Genomic DNA, 15,000 nt, shown 5'->3' with positions numbered 1-15,000 from the left:
TTATTTCAGGTTCCGTCTAAGCTCTTTTCAGTCGGAAGACTTATTTTCCCATCACTTATAAAGTTATACAACCCCGAGGGACTCTTCAGTGATGGCGACTCTACGACGGCCTAAAATTATTAAACGACTGAGTTGGCAGGACATGTCGCCATCAAGCCCAAAGATTCGCTTAACAAGACGAATTGTTCAGCTGGAAGGAGAAAAGGTCTCTGCTGATATCCTCAAACAGGCGAAGACAATATGCAATGATTACATCGAAGGTAAACTCAAACGCGATGGTATCAAGAACCGAAGTTTGTCGAACAAGTTCTCTAATTCTTCGACAGAAGATAGTTCCCAAAAGACTTCAGAAGTTTCTCAACGCATTCAAGAAATAGGAGAATTGCTTGAACATGGGTATCCTGGACTCTACAGGGACATATCTGGCCATGTAAACATCTCTTTCAGTAGCGAAAACGCTGTCCACGATGTTTTCAATAACGTTTCATCAGAGATATTGACCGACGGGCTCAACTGGGGGCGAATTGTTGCCTTGTACGCCTTCGCTGGTGCACTTGTTTCTGAGTGTTGCAGAGAAGGGCGCAATTCCTTTGTTTTCGACATTGAAAACTGGATGTACGAATTTGTGGCTTTGCATTTGGTGGAGTGGATCAAATCCAAAGGAGGTTGGGTAAGTAACTAAACAAATTTTAATTATTCCATTTCCGTATTATGGGATTAAGCCATATTGTAGATATTTGCCCATATCCTTCCAAAAGACCGCAAGTAAAAAATGGAAGTTGTTGTTGTATCGAGCTGACTGGATTTATTTCATTCGACACAACAGTTAACATTTCGTAATTTGCCCGGCGCGATCTCGGTTTTCAAAGAAAACATTGGATTATTCTTATGCTTTAAGAGGTCAGGCGTTTCTTGCTTTTGTCTTGTCGACGATTACGCATAACAACAAAAAGAGATATGTTTGCTTTTTTTAAAGTAGTGTCAAAGGTGAATAAATACCATGCCGTGTTTATCGGATCTCTTATATCTCTCTGCTCAGCAACTCGGGAAACGTCCCTGCATTGGATGGTTACCGGTAGTAGAGTATGGCTGCCGAGAAATTTGGTTGTATTGACCATGATGAAAATGAATTTACATGTACCACCGTATGAAGATTGGAAGGCTTTCATGTCTTATGTAATGTACAGTTTGTGACAGACAAATTCCCCTTGAATTAAAGTTATTTTTGCGAGAGACGAAAAATTGCTTTTATCAAACGAGCTGATAAGGTCGAATATCCTCCGGCAAAGAATCGAATACGCTTGACGTTTCGAGTTTTAGCCTTCCGTCAGAGCAAATTGGAAGATCAGTGTGCGTGTTTTGAGGAAAGTGGGGGACCTATGCCATTGGTAAAGCCGATGGTAAGTTTACGAAGAAACCCGAATAAATTCGTTCCCAAATTCATTTTCACAGTGACAAATTTGCCCTCGCAGTGTTTTAAATTTACTCTCCCACGGACGCGAACCTCTCTCCTCGTGTGAGTGACCTCATACTCCATCAGCCTTATTTTTCTGATGTCACGTCAAGCCACATTTGCTGGAAAAATTATCGTGCAAAAACGGCACCAGGAACTCCGTAACCTACACCGCATACTCACACTGCGAATAGTGCGAAGATGGATTCTAAATAAAACATTAAAACACACCAAGCAACTGAGATTCCTTTCGCTTTCCGCTTTCAATCACGCTGTGAAGCATAAATTCCGCGTTCTTGTCATCACACGTTATCTGGCACTGTTGCAACTTCAAAACAGCATCGTCGAGAAACAAAAACGGCGGCATTAAGAACGCTTGCGGTTGTTTGCTCGTCAATGAGGTCATTTGTGTTCCTGACTAACCTCCTACGTAGAGTAATAATTAATATTGATAGTGATGATGATGATGAAAGTTAACTTAGGAGGCTACATTCACACTGTACCGGACGAATTTTCTACCGGTTGAAAATTCATGCATTTAATTAGGGGTTCCGTTCATACGGAACCAGGCTAAACGTACGAAAATTTAGACACCTTACCGTTCAAAAATTTGAACGCCAAAATCGGGGACGAATGTTTAGCCAGTACGGTCGAAAATTAAACCTGCGCGCTTTGAACACCTTGACTGTCTACATTTTTGCATGGCAATCGAATGGTTTCATGGATGAGTGGTAGCTCAGCTAGAAGAAGCCATTTTGGATTTCGTAAAGCAGCGCTCTGCGCATGTCCAGATGGTAAAACCACTGACAAACGTTAGACTTTTATCTGTGTGAAAAGAGCGAGAATATTGGACAGAATGTCTGGTCAAATTTTTCAACCGGTAGAAAATTCGTCCGGTACCATGTGAATGTAGCCTGAGTGTCAAGGTCTTAAAGCTCCCCTGTGATAAGAAAAAATCACTGAAAGTGTGTTCGCTTAACATCTCACTGGCAAAATTCTGGGCATTGATTTTCATCCAAAGGCCGTTTACTTTGAGTGTAAGTTTTGGATTTCACGGTCCAATATTACTCACGTTCAAAACTGACCGATTGGACCTCAGAGGGTTGGATTCAGGAAAAAGTGACGTCAAAGACTCACTAACTTAAAATTAGGCTGATTTAGCGACAGAACGGGAACGTCAGTGGTGACGTCGCGCGCAGAAAAAACACCAATGAGAATTCAGAATAGAGTAGACTCCACTCTTTACTTCTCTATTCTAAATTCTCATTGGTAGTTTTGCTGCACGCGACATCGCCACTGACGTTCCCGTTCTGTTGCTAAATCAGCCTATTATCTATGCAAAACGCGATCCCTGCTGCATATCAATTCTGCGGCGTACACACGCATTGCATTCTTAAACTAGTGAGCCTTTGACGTCATTTTCTCCTCGATTCAACTCAGACAGTCTCTCAAGATCTTAAAGTTAGTAATGACGGACCAGTAAACAGGAAAATTCCAGATAAAATAAACAGGTGTCTTTTTTTTAAATAAAGGCTTAACAATACTTTGGTCGCTTAGTGTTTTTTTTAACATAGTTTTGAAACCCAAAGAAAAAGAAGAACTGATTTTTTTGGTCACAGGGCCACTAGTTGTTGACACTAAACATTGAAATGAACTCAATGAACTCAAATCAAATCAAATGTTGGTTTTTGAGGAGATGGGCAAACCGGACTACCTGGAGTAAAACCTCTCAAAGCAGAACTCGAGTAGAGAACCAACAAACTCAACTCACTTACGACGCCGAGTCTCGGAATCGAACCCGGACCACATTGGCGGGATGCGGTGCTCTCGCCCCCCACCTTCCCCCCCCCCCCCACCCCCCCTCCCCCCAAAAAAACACAACACTCCCATATTTTCTCGCGCTATTTACTTGTTTGGTACAAAGTGCCGATGCATTTCATCCCTTTCGCAGACATTTGGCTCGTTATGCAATATTTTTCTCCGCAACAAAAAGAAAAACATCTTCAAAGAGGTTGCAATGGAGGTAGTTGATAGTACAATAAGCCAGTTCGGAGTTTCAAAAAACACGTGCGCGCGTCGGGATAAAATCAAGTATATATTAAAAATACAAGAGATTTTCAACGGAAATATATGCAATCAATTTCCATAACAAAAGATGCTTGTTTTTATCCCGACGCGCGCACGTGTTTTTTTGAAACTCCGAACTGGCTTATTAAGCGCAGTCCACGTAATACGACCCACTTATTATTTGTCTTATTTCAAAAAACTGTTTTTCAACTCTACACTCGCTAACGTTACAGCGTTGCAAACGACTTCATACAGAAAAGACGCCTTCACTTTAGACTTCACGGAAAACATTCGTGAAGAGATAGAGCGGCGAACACGCGGTTGTTAGCTGTTTCTGAGCATATCATGAGGTCCACGGAGATGGACAGTTTAAATCATTTCTTTTGTCATAAACAAGCTGAAAAATGAGGTTCACAGTACACCATATGCTCTACCTGAAATGGTCTGACAAATTGGTTATTTTACTCCTCAGGAAGACATATTGCGGGCTTTTCCGCGCCCAACGACACCTCACGGTTTCTCACTTATTATTTCTGAAGTCAGCCGGTGGAGCAGTTATCTTCTTGTGACCGCGAGGAACTGGTTTGAGAGTGGTTTTGAGTTGGTGGGACATCTCTACAAAGCATATTTGCGAAAAATGCCGAATTACTACCGAAAGAGAAGCAGATGAAACAGTTTCCTGTCAAGATCGAACTGCATAACAAAACTGAAATTGAAATTTTTTTAAGCCCTTCGTGCTACATAATGGGTCGGGATTTATTCTAGTGTTGTCTACGGTAATTGAAAGACAATAAAACGATTTCTGCACACAGGATATTATAATAAAAACAATGAAAAAGCAACACAAATATAGAGGATGCATACAGAAGATACATTCGAAATTGACCTTTTCCCATAGGGGCTTTTCAGGTCCACTGAAACGAAATAAACGAAACAACAACAACTGTCAAGAATCCCAACTGGCCGGAGGCAAACCAGTTGGCTATTTACAAGTGCAGCTGGGAAGTTGAGCCAGGGAAGTTGAGCCAAATTCAACTAGTGGTCAGAACGAAGCGAGGATCATAGCTTTACTTGATTTCATGTCCGCAGTTCAGTATATGATTCATTTCATATATCATTTCGTTCAGTGATTCATTCCTCACGGGAACGTTAGAACCCACAATGACCAGGTTAGAACGTCGCACCGGTATCACGAGGTCACGGATTCAAACCCCGTTGAAGTCACGAATTTGTCAGGCTTCTCTACGCAGTTGCTAAAATTGCGTCCTTTCAACTGCGAGGATCATAGCTTTACTTGAAACCTTTCTCTGTTGAAAATCAGCCGTCCGAGTGATTTTGTTCCCGCGACGTGTCCCATGAAGTTCAACTTCATGGGACACGTTGCAGGGACAAAATCAACAAAACTAAAAACCCATTTAACTTGTTGAACTTCATGGGACACGTCGCGGTGACAAAATCACCCCCAAATTAGTGTTGCACAATTTTAAAATTATCAGTTCACACGAGGGGGGACATGTCGCTGCAACATATCCCTGGGATATATAACCGCAACATTTGCACAATTATTAAGTATCAGTTCACACGGGGGGACATGTCGCCGCAACATACTCCTGGGATATATAACCGCAACATTTGCACAATTTTAAAATTATCAGTTCACACGAGGGGACAAGTCGCCGCAACATATCCCTGGGACATGTACCCGTTGGCAACATTTTCATGTGTGCAAAAGTTGTGATTTTGTCCCTGCTCTTCATGTCCCCGCTACATCTCTGCTGCATGTCGCCTCAGTGTGCACTACACAAGTTTTTTGTCGCTGCAACATGTCCCCTCGTGTCTGCCACCTTGAAGTTAAGCAGCCAAGCACTTTGACACGGAAAGTCGGAAAAATAAAATGTTTTTTTTTCCCTTGAGTGACCTTTTCCTTGTTTCAACAATCGTTGAGGTGCTACTAATTCACATACAATCGACGAGGCTTTCAATCTTTAACAGAAAGACTTAACTGATTAGAATGTAATGTGAAGTGCTAGTTTTGTACCTCATATGAACCATGTGAGCGTTAGCCCTACTAATGGAAATGGGCCCACACACAAGGACAGAGAAAAACTCTGACCAGGGTTGGAATTACACTCTAATTAGTTGAGTCTGTTCAAATATAAGTGCTACACGGCCAACGTTTGTAAAAACGTAACCCTTCTCCTTGTACTTTAACAGACGTATGTCAAAATATTCTAGTGCACTACCCCATAGACAGAAACGAGCGTCCTCTTGGTGCTCACCGTGTTTCGATCTTGGAATAGGGACTTGAGATCTACGACGTGGTCGTCAACGAGACAGCCACAAAACAAGAATATCATTGGTTAAAAGAGGAAATATAATCGTGCTGCACGCGTGGCACGCATTTTTGCGGTACTCTGCCCAACGACGACGTGAAATCACCGAATTTGAGGTTTTCACGATAACGTGAGTGTACCAATGGAAATCTTTCATTCTATATTTTTACTCTGAAACCACTCGTACCAATTCACGTTTAGGATAACTGATTAGAGTGTAATGTGAAGTGCTAGTTTTGTACCCCATATGAATCATGTGAGCGTTAGCCCTACTAAGGGAAATGGGCCCACACAAGGACAGAGAAAAACTCTGACCAGGGTGGGAATTGAACCTACGACCTTCGGGTTAGATCACCGCTGCTCTACCGACTGAGCTACAAGGTCAGACGGGAGTAGGCTGTGGGAACTGAAGATGTTGAAGTCACGGCAATGGACATGTACAAGCACAAGGAAAGATTACGATTTTGCAAACGTTGGCCGTGTAGTACTTATACTTGAACAGACTTAACTGAATAGAGTGTAATGTGAAGTGCTAAGTTTCTACCCCATATGAACCATATGATCGTTAGTCCTACTAATGGCGACTGAGCTACATGGTCAGCCGTGGGAACTGAAGATGTTAAAGTCACTGCAATGAACATGTACAAGTACAAGGAAGGGTTACGTTTTTACAAACGTTGGCCGTGTAGCACTTTATATTTCAACAGACTTAACTGATTAGAGTGTAAACCATGAAGCATGTGAGCGTTAGCCCTACTAACGCAAATGGGCCCACACAAGGACAGGATACTTCGCCCACATTGAACGACGCGAAGACGATGAAATAATCACGAAAGACTTACGACAGAGCAGAGTTATATTTTGAGGTGACGTTTTCCATTAACGTTAGGAATTTATTAGGAACTTTTAAGTGTCTAGTCGTTCTAGCGCTAGATCACCGTGAATTGGGGACACTGTAAACTGGAATCAACAATTAACGCAAATCAAGTTAAATGTTACTTTTTGAGGGGAGGGGAAAACCGGAGCACCCGAAGAAAAACCTCTCGGTGCGGAGTAGTGAACCAACATACTCAAACCACATATGGGTGGGAATCAAAGTCTGGGAATCGAACCCGGTTGGTGGGAGGCAAGTGCTCTCACCACTGCGCCATCCCCGCACGTTCACTTCAGGGCCTGGTTATTCAAAAGCCAATTAACGCTAATCCCAGATTAACAATTAACAAAGGAGTTAATTTCTCAACTCCCAAATGCTGTTAAACGCTGATATTCGCCCAAACATTACATTAGAAATAAGACACAAACAGCAGTTAGGGCCTTAAAATGTTCGGTTTTTCTATCGTGAAGCCGCCGTTTAGTTTTACCGATGTAAAAAATCTAAAAAGATCTAAAAAAGATCTAAAAAAGATCTAAAAATGATAATACTTCAGCCATTGCTGACCACGTCAAGGCCACTGGACATAACATCAAGTGGGAGATTTTAGCGAAGGGCAAAACCGACTATCATTGTAAAATAAAAGAGACCTTCTTTATTCAAGAACTTGAGCCAGCTTTCAACGTCAACGTCGGAAGTGAAAAGCTGATGCTTTATTAATCTTTTCTGTTTTTATTATTATTATAATTATTATTATTATATATTTTACTGTTAAGTATTTGCTTAATCTAGGTTCCAGTCCCCTCATCCGATTTGTTATATATAAATAGCTGTTTTAAATTTCAACGGTTACTTTTGAAAATGTATGTAGAGCACATACGAAACGTCAAACTACGATGGCCCAAGAACAAAAGTATTTACATTACATTAGAAGTTTGTTGAAAAAAATCAAGCAAAAGAAACTTTCACGAAAAAGTTGAAAACATAAAACAAAAGTTTAAGTTAATCGCCTTTCGAACAACCGGGCATAGATGAGTGGCAATCCCAGTCGTATTATGAGTTCAGAGAATAATTCGATTTAACAGCAAGGTTCATTTTTTTAATTGAGTAAACATTGTATCCAAGTCGCTTTATCAAGTTATAGCCACATATTCTGCACAACAAAGTAACTAACACGATTAGCCAATAAAACGCGGGCTTCCCCCTTCATTGTAAGACATTTTGTGCTGTAATATAATAATCGTCTCCACTACATTTGAAAATTTCATTTTGCACACTTTGACATTATTATTTGTTTTTCATAACCATCATATCTTGTCTCATATTACACAACACGCACGTTTTTTAGCGGTTGGTGACCACTTTTTCGCCATTTCGAAAACGAACAAAACAAGCTGTTTTTAATCTGGACATTTCATCAATATCTATATACTAAACAGAACAACTTTACAAGGTCGCATGGGGATACGAATTTTCTCTTCTCGTACTGATGGTATCTCTCAATCGTTCGCTGCCTTCACTCATAAGAGATACTATCAGCACTCGAAGATTAAATACGTATCCACCGTAGTAATGATTATTTTCAAGAGACTGACTGAAATTATTTTGATAAAAAAACGTTTACTATGCTCAGGCATGCACTTCTTCCAAGTTAGACTTAAAGAACAAAATGACACAGAACTTTAAGGGCAAGTGAATCAAAATTCGTACGCAAATGCAAGAACTTCCTGATGTCCGTTGGGTCTTGTTGGGGGGGGGGGGGGGGGGGGACTCTGAAATGACCTCCTTTAAGCTCCAGTCAGAGTTTCGAATCCGCAGATTCCCAGGGTTTTTTTTGGAAATTTGTAATGTCAGAATGAATTTCACTCGTAGGTTTGATAGAAACTGTATTTAACTACTTTAATTTATAACATAACAAAAGTAAAGTGCGCGCTCTGATTAGTCAATTGCCGATTTTTACTATTTGCCCATCGGTGAATGGTTCTGACGAAAACACTAACGCGTGCACCGGGAAAAAAAAAGGTTTTTCCTCAAACTACAATAATGACCGACCAGTCTACCGCCGAAAATGATGAAATCTCTTCACAGCTTCATGAAAAAAAGATTCAGAAATGTCACGTTTTAACCTGTTAGCGGGTATTTCACTCGAACTACCGGTAAAGCGATTTGCAAGTTTAAGTGAAAGCCAGCTGCACGAGTTGATTAGCGAAGGGCTTTCAAAGAAGTCAAAGGATGTCACAAACTGTTTGGTTACGTTATAAAACAAATAGTGAACGGTTCAGCTCTTACTACCGAGTTTTAATTGCACTTGGGAGGTTTGTTAAGCAGTCAAGAAGCGAGAGTCCATTCCACTATCGCCTCGCGCGATTCTTACGCTCTTTCGTGCTTAGCAACATCCTGCGGGCAACTATAACTCGATAGTACACGCTGAACCGATTACTATTTCTTAATTTGGGAAAAAAAGTAGCCGACTTCTCTGAGTGAAGCACCCCGTGTTTTCCATTGGGTGTCTGTACTGACATGTACTGACATGTAATGAAACCCCTGGACCCCACTACGAAAACAAACACTCCAAACATAATTATCGTTAAAAAAGAACCTTAAATGACCAGGATTATTACTAACTATGGAACTGTACAACAGAACCACTAGAGAATCTTTCCTGGTGTCACTGTTTACTCCTTGAACTGGAAGGTAACATTCACCAACAAACCCAAGCCAAACAAAGATAGTCCTTCTGCTTGCATTGAAACCAATTAAAAGAATCCATAAAAGTTACCAAATTAAGTCAAAACCTAAGCAAAGAAAAGCCTATTCTTTCGCAAGGGTAGGTTGCTTCAGCTGCAAAAATATGGATCGCATACGTGACACATCCTTTGTATTTTTGGTTCCCTTGGGATTGAAGTCGCACATGCGGCAAACTCGTTCCCAGTCATGACCTCCAGTAGAGTCATCGCGATCAGATACAAAGCTCTCTTCATCCGCCCTACAATGACAAAAGAATGGGGTCAAAATTAATCTTACAGTAAATATGGCATTGTCAGTGTGTTTAACCTCAAGTGAAAGAGAATCATTAAGTGAAGAGCTAAAAATGGTACTGCAACTTTAGGTAATTGTCACACAAATGAGAAAACACGTTTCTGATTAACTTCGGTTGATAACTTCTGCTAAATCTGTCAAAACTTCCACACCCATAGACCGAATGCATAAATGGAGGCCAATAATGTGTTCTGTTGTTTGTACATGTACATGTAATAGGACTACACACTGACCAATTTGGAAACAATTGGATCAATTATTTCCAAATTGGACATGCATGTAGTTCTGTTGACTATTAATTATATAGCTTCCAAAAACGGTTTGTTTTCACTGCTGGAGACAATTAATTTAAAAATCTGAAAGAAATTAAGTTCCCTAACAGCTGCAAAGTGATTGACCAATATTCGGTTCTGTTTTTTTATCTTGACATTTGATCGGTTGATGGAAAGTATCCAGATTTTTTTCAAATTGGATGGTTTTGTTGTAAACATTCCAGCAAAAACTATCCTTTTATTTTAAATTTGGACACTTGGCAAAAATTAATAAAAAATAGATCTGTTGGCAATATTGGATTTTGATGCAGCTACATAATTAATGTCCTACATGTAATTAGACTCACTGGCCTTGGTCTTAAGCAACATTTCTTTTGTATTTTGTCCACGCAAATGAGGCTTGTGAGTCTAATTAGCACATAAACAAAATAATTTTTTTTGGGCTGCCATTTATGCATTCAGTCTATTCACCTAAACAAACATTGTTACTGATGAATAGAAATGTGGGAATTAATTAAATATTTGGCATTGAAAGCCAAATAAGAATTTGGCAGTTTTCATGGAGAAAAACCAATATTCCTCACAACAGTTTCCAAACCTTGACTACGACAAACTCTGGTCACCTGTGACCTCAAATTACATGAAAAGTACTACTGACCTATTACTTGATTGTGTTTTTCCTAACTGTTCATCTCGTCTTTCATACCAATCATTAAGTTCCTTTTTAGCTTTCTCACGCCATTCCTCAATTTCCTCTTTTTCTTCACTATCCATTTTGCTGAGAAGTACTGCTTTTTCTTCCCTCCATTTCCTAGGAAAACATGAACAAAAGCACCACTTGACAGTTTCCTGCTGCACAAACTTGATGTTGCAAAGGAAATGTTTACTACAATAACAGTGTAAAAGATAGTCGATGAATATTTGGTCAAAAACACAGTTTGATAGAGGATCCAATATACATTGTATCAACTGATAGTCTTTAACCTTCTGTGTCAATGGCACTAAACGCAATACTACAATTGCTTGGCCTAGGCCCCCACACAACCACAATGCTCGTACCAGTCTCTGACCGAGGTAAAACAAAAGAAGAGGCTCGTATACGGTTTCAATAGCCTCTAGAATCAGAGCAACTTGGTTTCTTAACATACTTTTCTACTGATATTTATCTCCATTTATTAATCACCTTGTGCAGTCAATCTTGCAGGTGTTTGCTTTCCAACAGAGGGGACAAGTTCTCCAACCCACTTTACATGTATGTTAAGGGTACAGGTTGCTATTTGAAGGTTCCATGCAAATTTCAAACTCATTATGCGATGTCCAGGTTCATTATCAATATATTATCAATATCAAGCTAGTTCCGAGGAGCTCCTTCAGTTATATGGCTAAAGCTATGTTTTCAGCATTCACAACTGACGATGGATTTAAATTCTCAATTAACCTTCTTGCTGAATCTTCGTCTTTCGGGCGCAAAATTCACGTAACCGGCAAGAAGCATATGGTGTTTAAGTGAGCCCACGATCCCATGAAGCCGCGGAAACAATATGGGTCCTAGTAAACGCAGTGATCGAAGTACATTTGTGCTGTTAATTAACAATGTGAGAAACCGATTTTCTTGTAGTACTTATACAGTATTTTAGTGGGGAAAGAAAGGTGAGCCGTGTTCTAGCTACCATTTCCGAATGATTTCGTCTATAAAGATTCTGTTATCAGACAAAACGTGATTCGCCAGCTGGCGACCAGTTGTGAAAATCTGGTTGCCAGCACTCAATTTGTGGTCGCATTGGCGACCAGTGAGTCGCAATTTCAAGCCAGGTGCATCTAACAATTCTTTGTAAAAGCCACAGATATTCTAAACATGAGAAAATGCTCAACTGGGGCAAATTAATCACTACCATCAGACATTGACTTAAGAAACCGTCGAATGAGTCCTGGTGCTGCTTATGGTAATACATTTTCTATTCTCGACTGTGTTTTCCGTAATTTTTTTTGTTGGGCAACCAACCTTTACATTTTACCAAAAATTAGTCGTCCAGTAAATTTTCTGGTCTTCTGGCACGCCTGAACGACCCCTAATTTCGAACGTTGGTGATGATGGGACTCTAAAGGAGTCGAGCTGGGGTCGCGATAAAGGTAAGTTGCTTGTTATGCAAGCTGTTGGAGAAAAGAACCATGTTTTGAAGAGGTGAAAAGCAAGGATAAAGGACCCATATTTGCCTTGCTATGGAAAACATGGACTGTGCTTCGCTCCATTTCAAATAACCTTAAAGAACACCATCCCCAAACTAAAAGACAAAGCCCAAAACAACAATGGCTTTAGAGATCTTTCTCATGCTGGTTTTTTTTCGTGCTATTTAATAATTATGACTTTCCTTGCATGCAAAGTTGGTGACCAAAATTTTTGATCTACATGTAGTGACCAAATTTTCCCCATTGGTCGCCAGCTGGCACCAAAAAAATCACACTTACATGTAGAACCATGGGATACTCAAGCTCCAATGCCATCTGATTTTATCTCAACATGGCGTGCATTTAGTTGTAGGGGGGGTTTCCCAATGGGCAACCAAGCATTTTATCAGGGCAACCAAATTTACAGGGTGGTTTAGTTGCCTGGTTTTTGAAACAGGGTGCTTTTTTTCGAGCAATGTTATCACCCTACCTCTGAAATAGACATGATACATTAAGATCGAATGATGATCTGTTCACAAGCATTAAAACCACACCACACACGAGAGTGGGGAAGGCAGTGATCGCTTGAGAAACTTTGCTTTAGCACCCAGTCAATTCACATTTCTAGCTTAAATTGCCAAAGAACAGACAATTAGCTGGTGCGAGTGCATTAAATGAAATGACAAATTAACAAATTATGTACCGCAAAAGGAAGAAGCCCGGAGTTGTGCTTAAATGACTATTTATGCAGACAAAGGAAACTATGCTCAGGGAATATAGAAAAGCAGGGCTGTCAATAAATTTGAAGGTAGAAGGCTTATAATTAAAGACTCTCTGTCTACCGAGATGCACCTTATGTACTTTATTTGAATTGAATTGTTTTGTATTCATTGCGACGCAAGTCGCATAAGGTGACAAAATCAATCTGAAATACCCGATAATATGTTATTAGTCCAAGAGCTGCAGTGGCACTTTACTCATTGCAAATATATTTTTATTAGACTGGCCAGCTTTTCTTGTTTTCCTTTGTAGCTTTTTGTTGCTTATTTCTTTCCCACTCGTTACTTCAAGCCCAATGAAAACATAAACAAAGGCGCGTAGACAGAGAGTCTTTAAAAGTAGGTGGCCATGAAGGTGAGCTTGGCACAGAAAAGCATTCTTTTTCGCATTCCATGTTGTTTCATCAGATTAGGCAAAAGACTGGAAATTATTCAGTTGAATGTTCCAGCGTTTTACACCATTGAGCATGAGCAGTTTAGTCGTGATTTCTTGCATTTAATCTTAGTAAAATATGCTGTCAATTCCACTCAAAACGAGAAAAAGAATGTGCTAAAAGTTTCTTTGATGACAATTTAACAAGTGTAAGATTTTTCATCTTGACTGGTGGTAATACAAGATGAACGTGGCCAGCGGTTTTGGCCGGGTACCAGCCCTTATTGACAGCCCTGGAAAAGAAAATTATCAAAACCAAGGGACTTGTAAGCTGTAAAGAAATGCTGCCAGGCTGGGATTAGAACTCCTTACCTGACAGATTCAGGTTCAACTGACATCACTGGCTGGTGGGAGTCTGGAATCTGTCAAGAATCAACACAATTTCATTTTAACGTCTTAAAGTGCTACTACGATGAAAAAAAAAAAAAAACAGTTCTTGTTTCTTTTGACATTTTGAAAGTACTTGTGTTGAATGCTCAACAGGCGATTAGTTGTAATCAGAGAAATGGCTACATCTATATATTCTTCCTGCCTTTTTTTCAAATTTACAGTCAGACACCATTTGCAGATCAAAATTTGACATTGTCAAACTGTTGCTAAAGTTATGAAAATTTGAAACTTGTAAAAAACAATTTTCCTTTCCTAATCTTTCTTAATCTTTCCTAATTTTCGTTTCCTAATCTTTGAATTAAGGTATAATGTACTGCGTACAATGTAACTGTAATTAATACTTGTCCAAGCGAAGAAGAAAACAATTATAACGCCATGTACATGTATATTCCACACAGTTTTTCCTGTCCCAAGAGAGTTAAAAACCATTTGAAACCATTTTGAAACCCTTTCCAAACCCTTCTAAGACTTTTGAAACCTTTTACATGTAGGAGCCCTTCAGAAACCATTTTGAAACCCTTTTTGAGAAACATGAAACCCTCCTGAAACCCGGCTTCATAGGGTTTGAAACCCTTTTGAAACCCTGTTTTGCTAAAATTAATTGTTCCATAAGATGTGTTTTTGCGTGGAGGGTCACACATTTTACTCTTTTACAAACTACGCAATATGCTCATAAATAACAAAGGCCAGAAGGGTGCAGTAAAATAAAAACATCTGCAGTGTCTGCTCATCTCGTTACAGCTATGTACTTTTAAAAGAGAGGATCCCTCTGAAAGAAAACAACGGTTTTTAATACAAAGGACATTGGTAGGCCTGGTCTGATGGATTTTGAGCTATATAGCGTTATAAACCTTACCTCTTCATCAAATCCATTCACAACTGGTCCATTGTCCAGGACATTAAACTCACCACCAAAGCTTTCAATCCCCTAAAATTTGAATAATAAATAAATTATCTCTTTAAATTGACTATTTATCTTAAATTTTATATTGTGTAGTTTCTCAATTACATGCCCTCAGCAATTGTTTCAAACTTGACCTGGTGAACCCAGCCTTTTTAAAAATTAGGCAGGCACATGATCAGGGCCTGGAATTACATGTATGTTAGTGTAAATAACAGAGATTATTCTATCATTTTACGGTTGTTTTTATTCATTTCACCCATCCTCCAAGACCCAGGAATGAAATGATTTTAACC

General features: G+C 39.7%; 2 protein-coding genes across 2 annotated transcripts in view; one reads left to right on the top strand and one right to left on the bottom strand.

Annotated features, from left to right (window-relative positions):
* Positions 1-4,362, top strand: part of LOC138028682 (bcl-2-related ovarian killer protein-like) — a 4,909-nt gene extending 547 nt beyond the window's left edge. Inside the window, exons 1-2 of the mRNA XM_068876286.1 lie at positions 1-670; positions 3,993-4,362. The exon at positions 1-670 is cut by the window's left edge and continues 547 nt beyond it. Of these exons, the coding sequence (XP_068732387.1) occupies positions 92-670; positions 3,993-4,190 (777 nt within the window). The 5' untranslated portion in view covers positions 1-91 and the 3' untranslated portion in view covers positions 4,191-4,362. The remainder of the gene's footprint in view (positions 671-3,992) is intronic.
* A 4,235-nt stretch (positions 4,363-8,597) lies between these two features.
* Positions 8,598-15,000, bottom strand: part of LOC138029102 (clathrin light chain A-like) — a 10,562-nt gene continuing 4,159 nt past the window's right edge. Inside the window, exons 2-5 of the mRNA XM_068876807.1 lie at positions 14,660-14,731; positions 13,726-13,775; positions 10,694-10,846; positions 8,598-9,710 (exon numbers count right to left, since the gene is read on the bottom strand). Of these exons, the coding sequence (XP_068732908.1) occupies positions 9,536-9,710; positions 10,694-10,846; positions 13,726-13,775; positions 14,660-14,731 (450 nt within the window). The 3' untranslated portion in view covers positions 8,598-9,535. The remainder of the gene's footprint in view (positions 9,711-10,693; positions 10,847-13,725; positions 13,776-14,659; positions 14,732-15,000) is intronic.

Source organism: Montipora capricornis, chromosome 2 (assembly GCF_036669925.1).
Source record: "Montipora capricornis isolate CH-2021 chromosome 2, ASM3666992v2, whole genome shotgun sequence".
In the NCBI taxonomy this organism is placed as follows: Eukaryota; Metazoa; Cnidaria; class Anthozoa; order Scleractinia; family Acroporidae; genus Montipora; species Montipora capricornis.
This window is presented reverse-complemented; position numbering and strand designations above follow the sequence as displayed.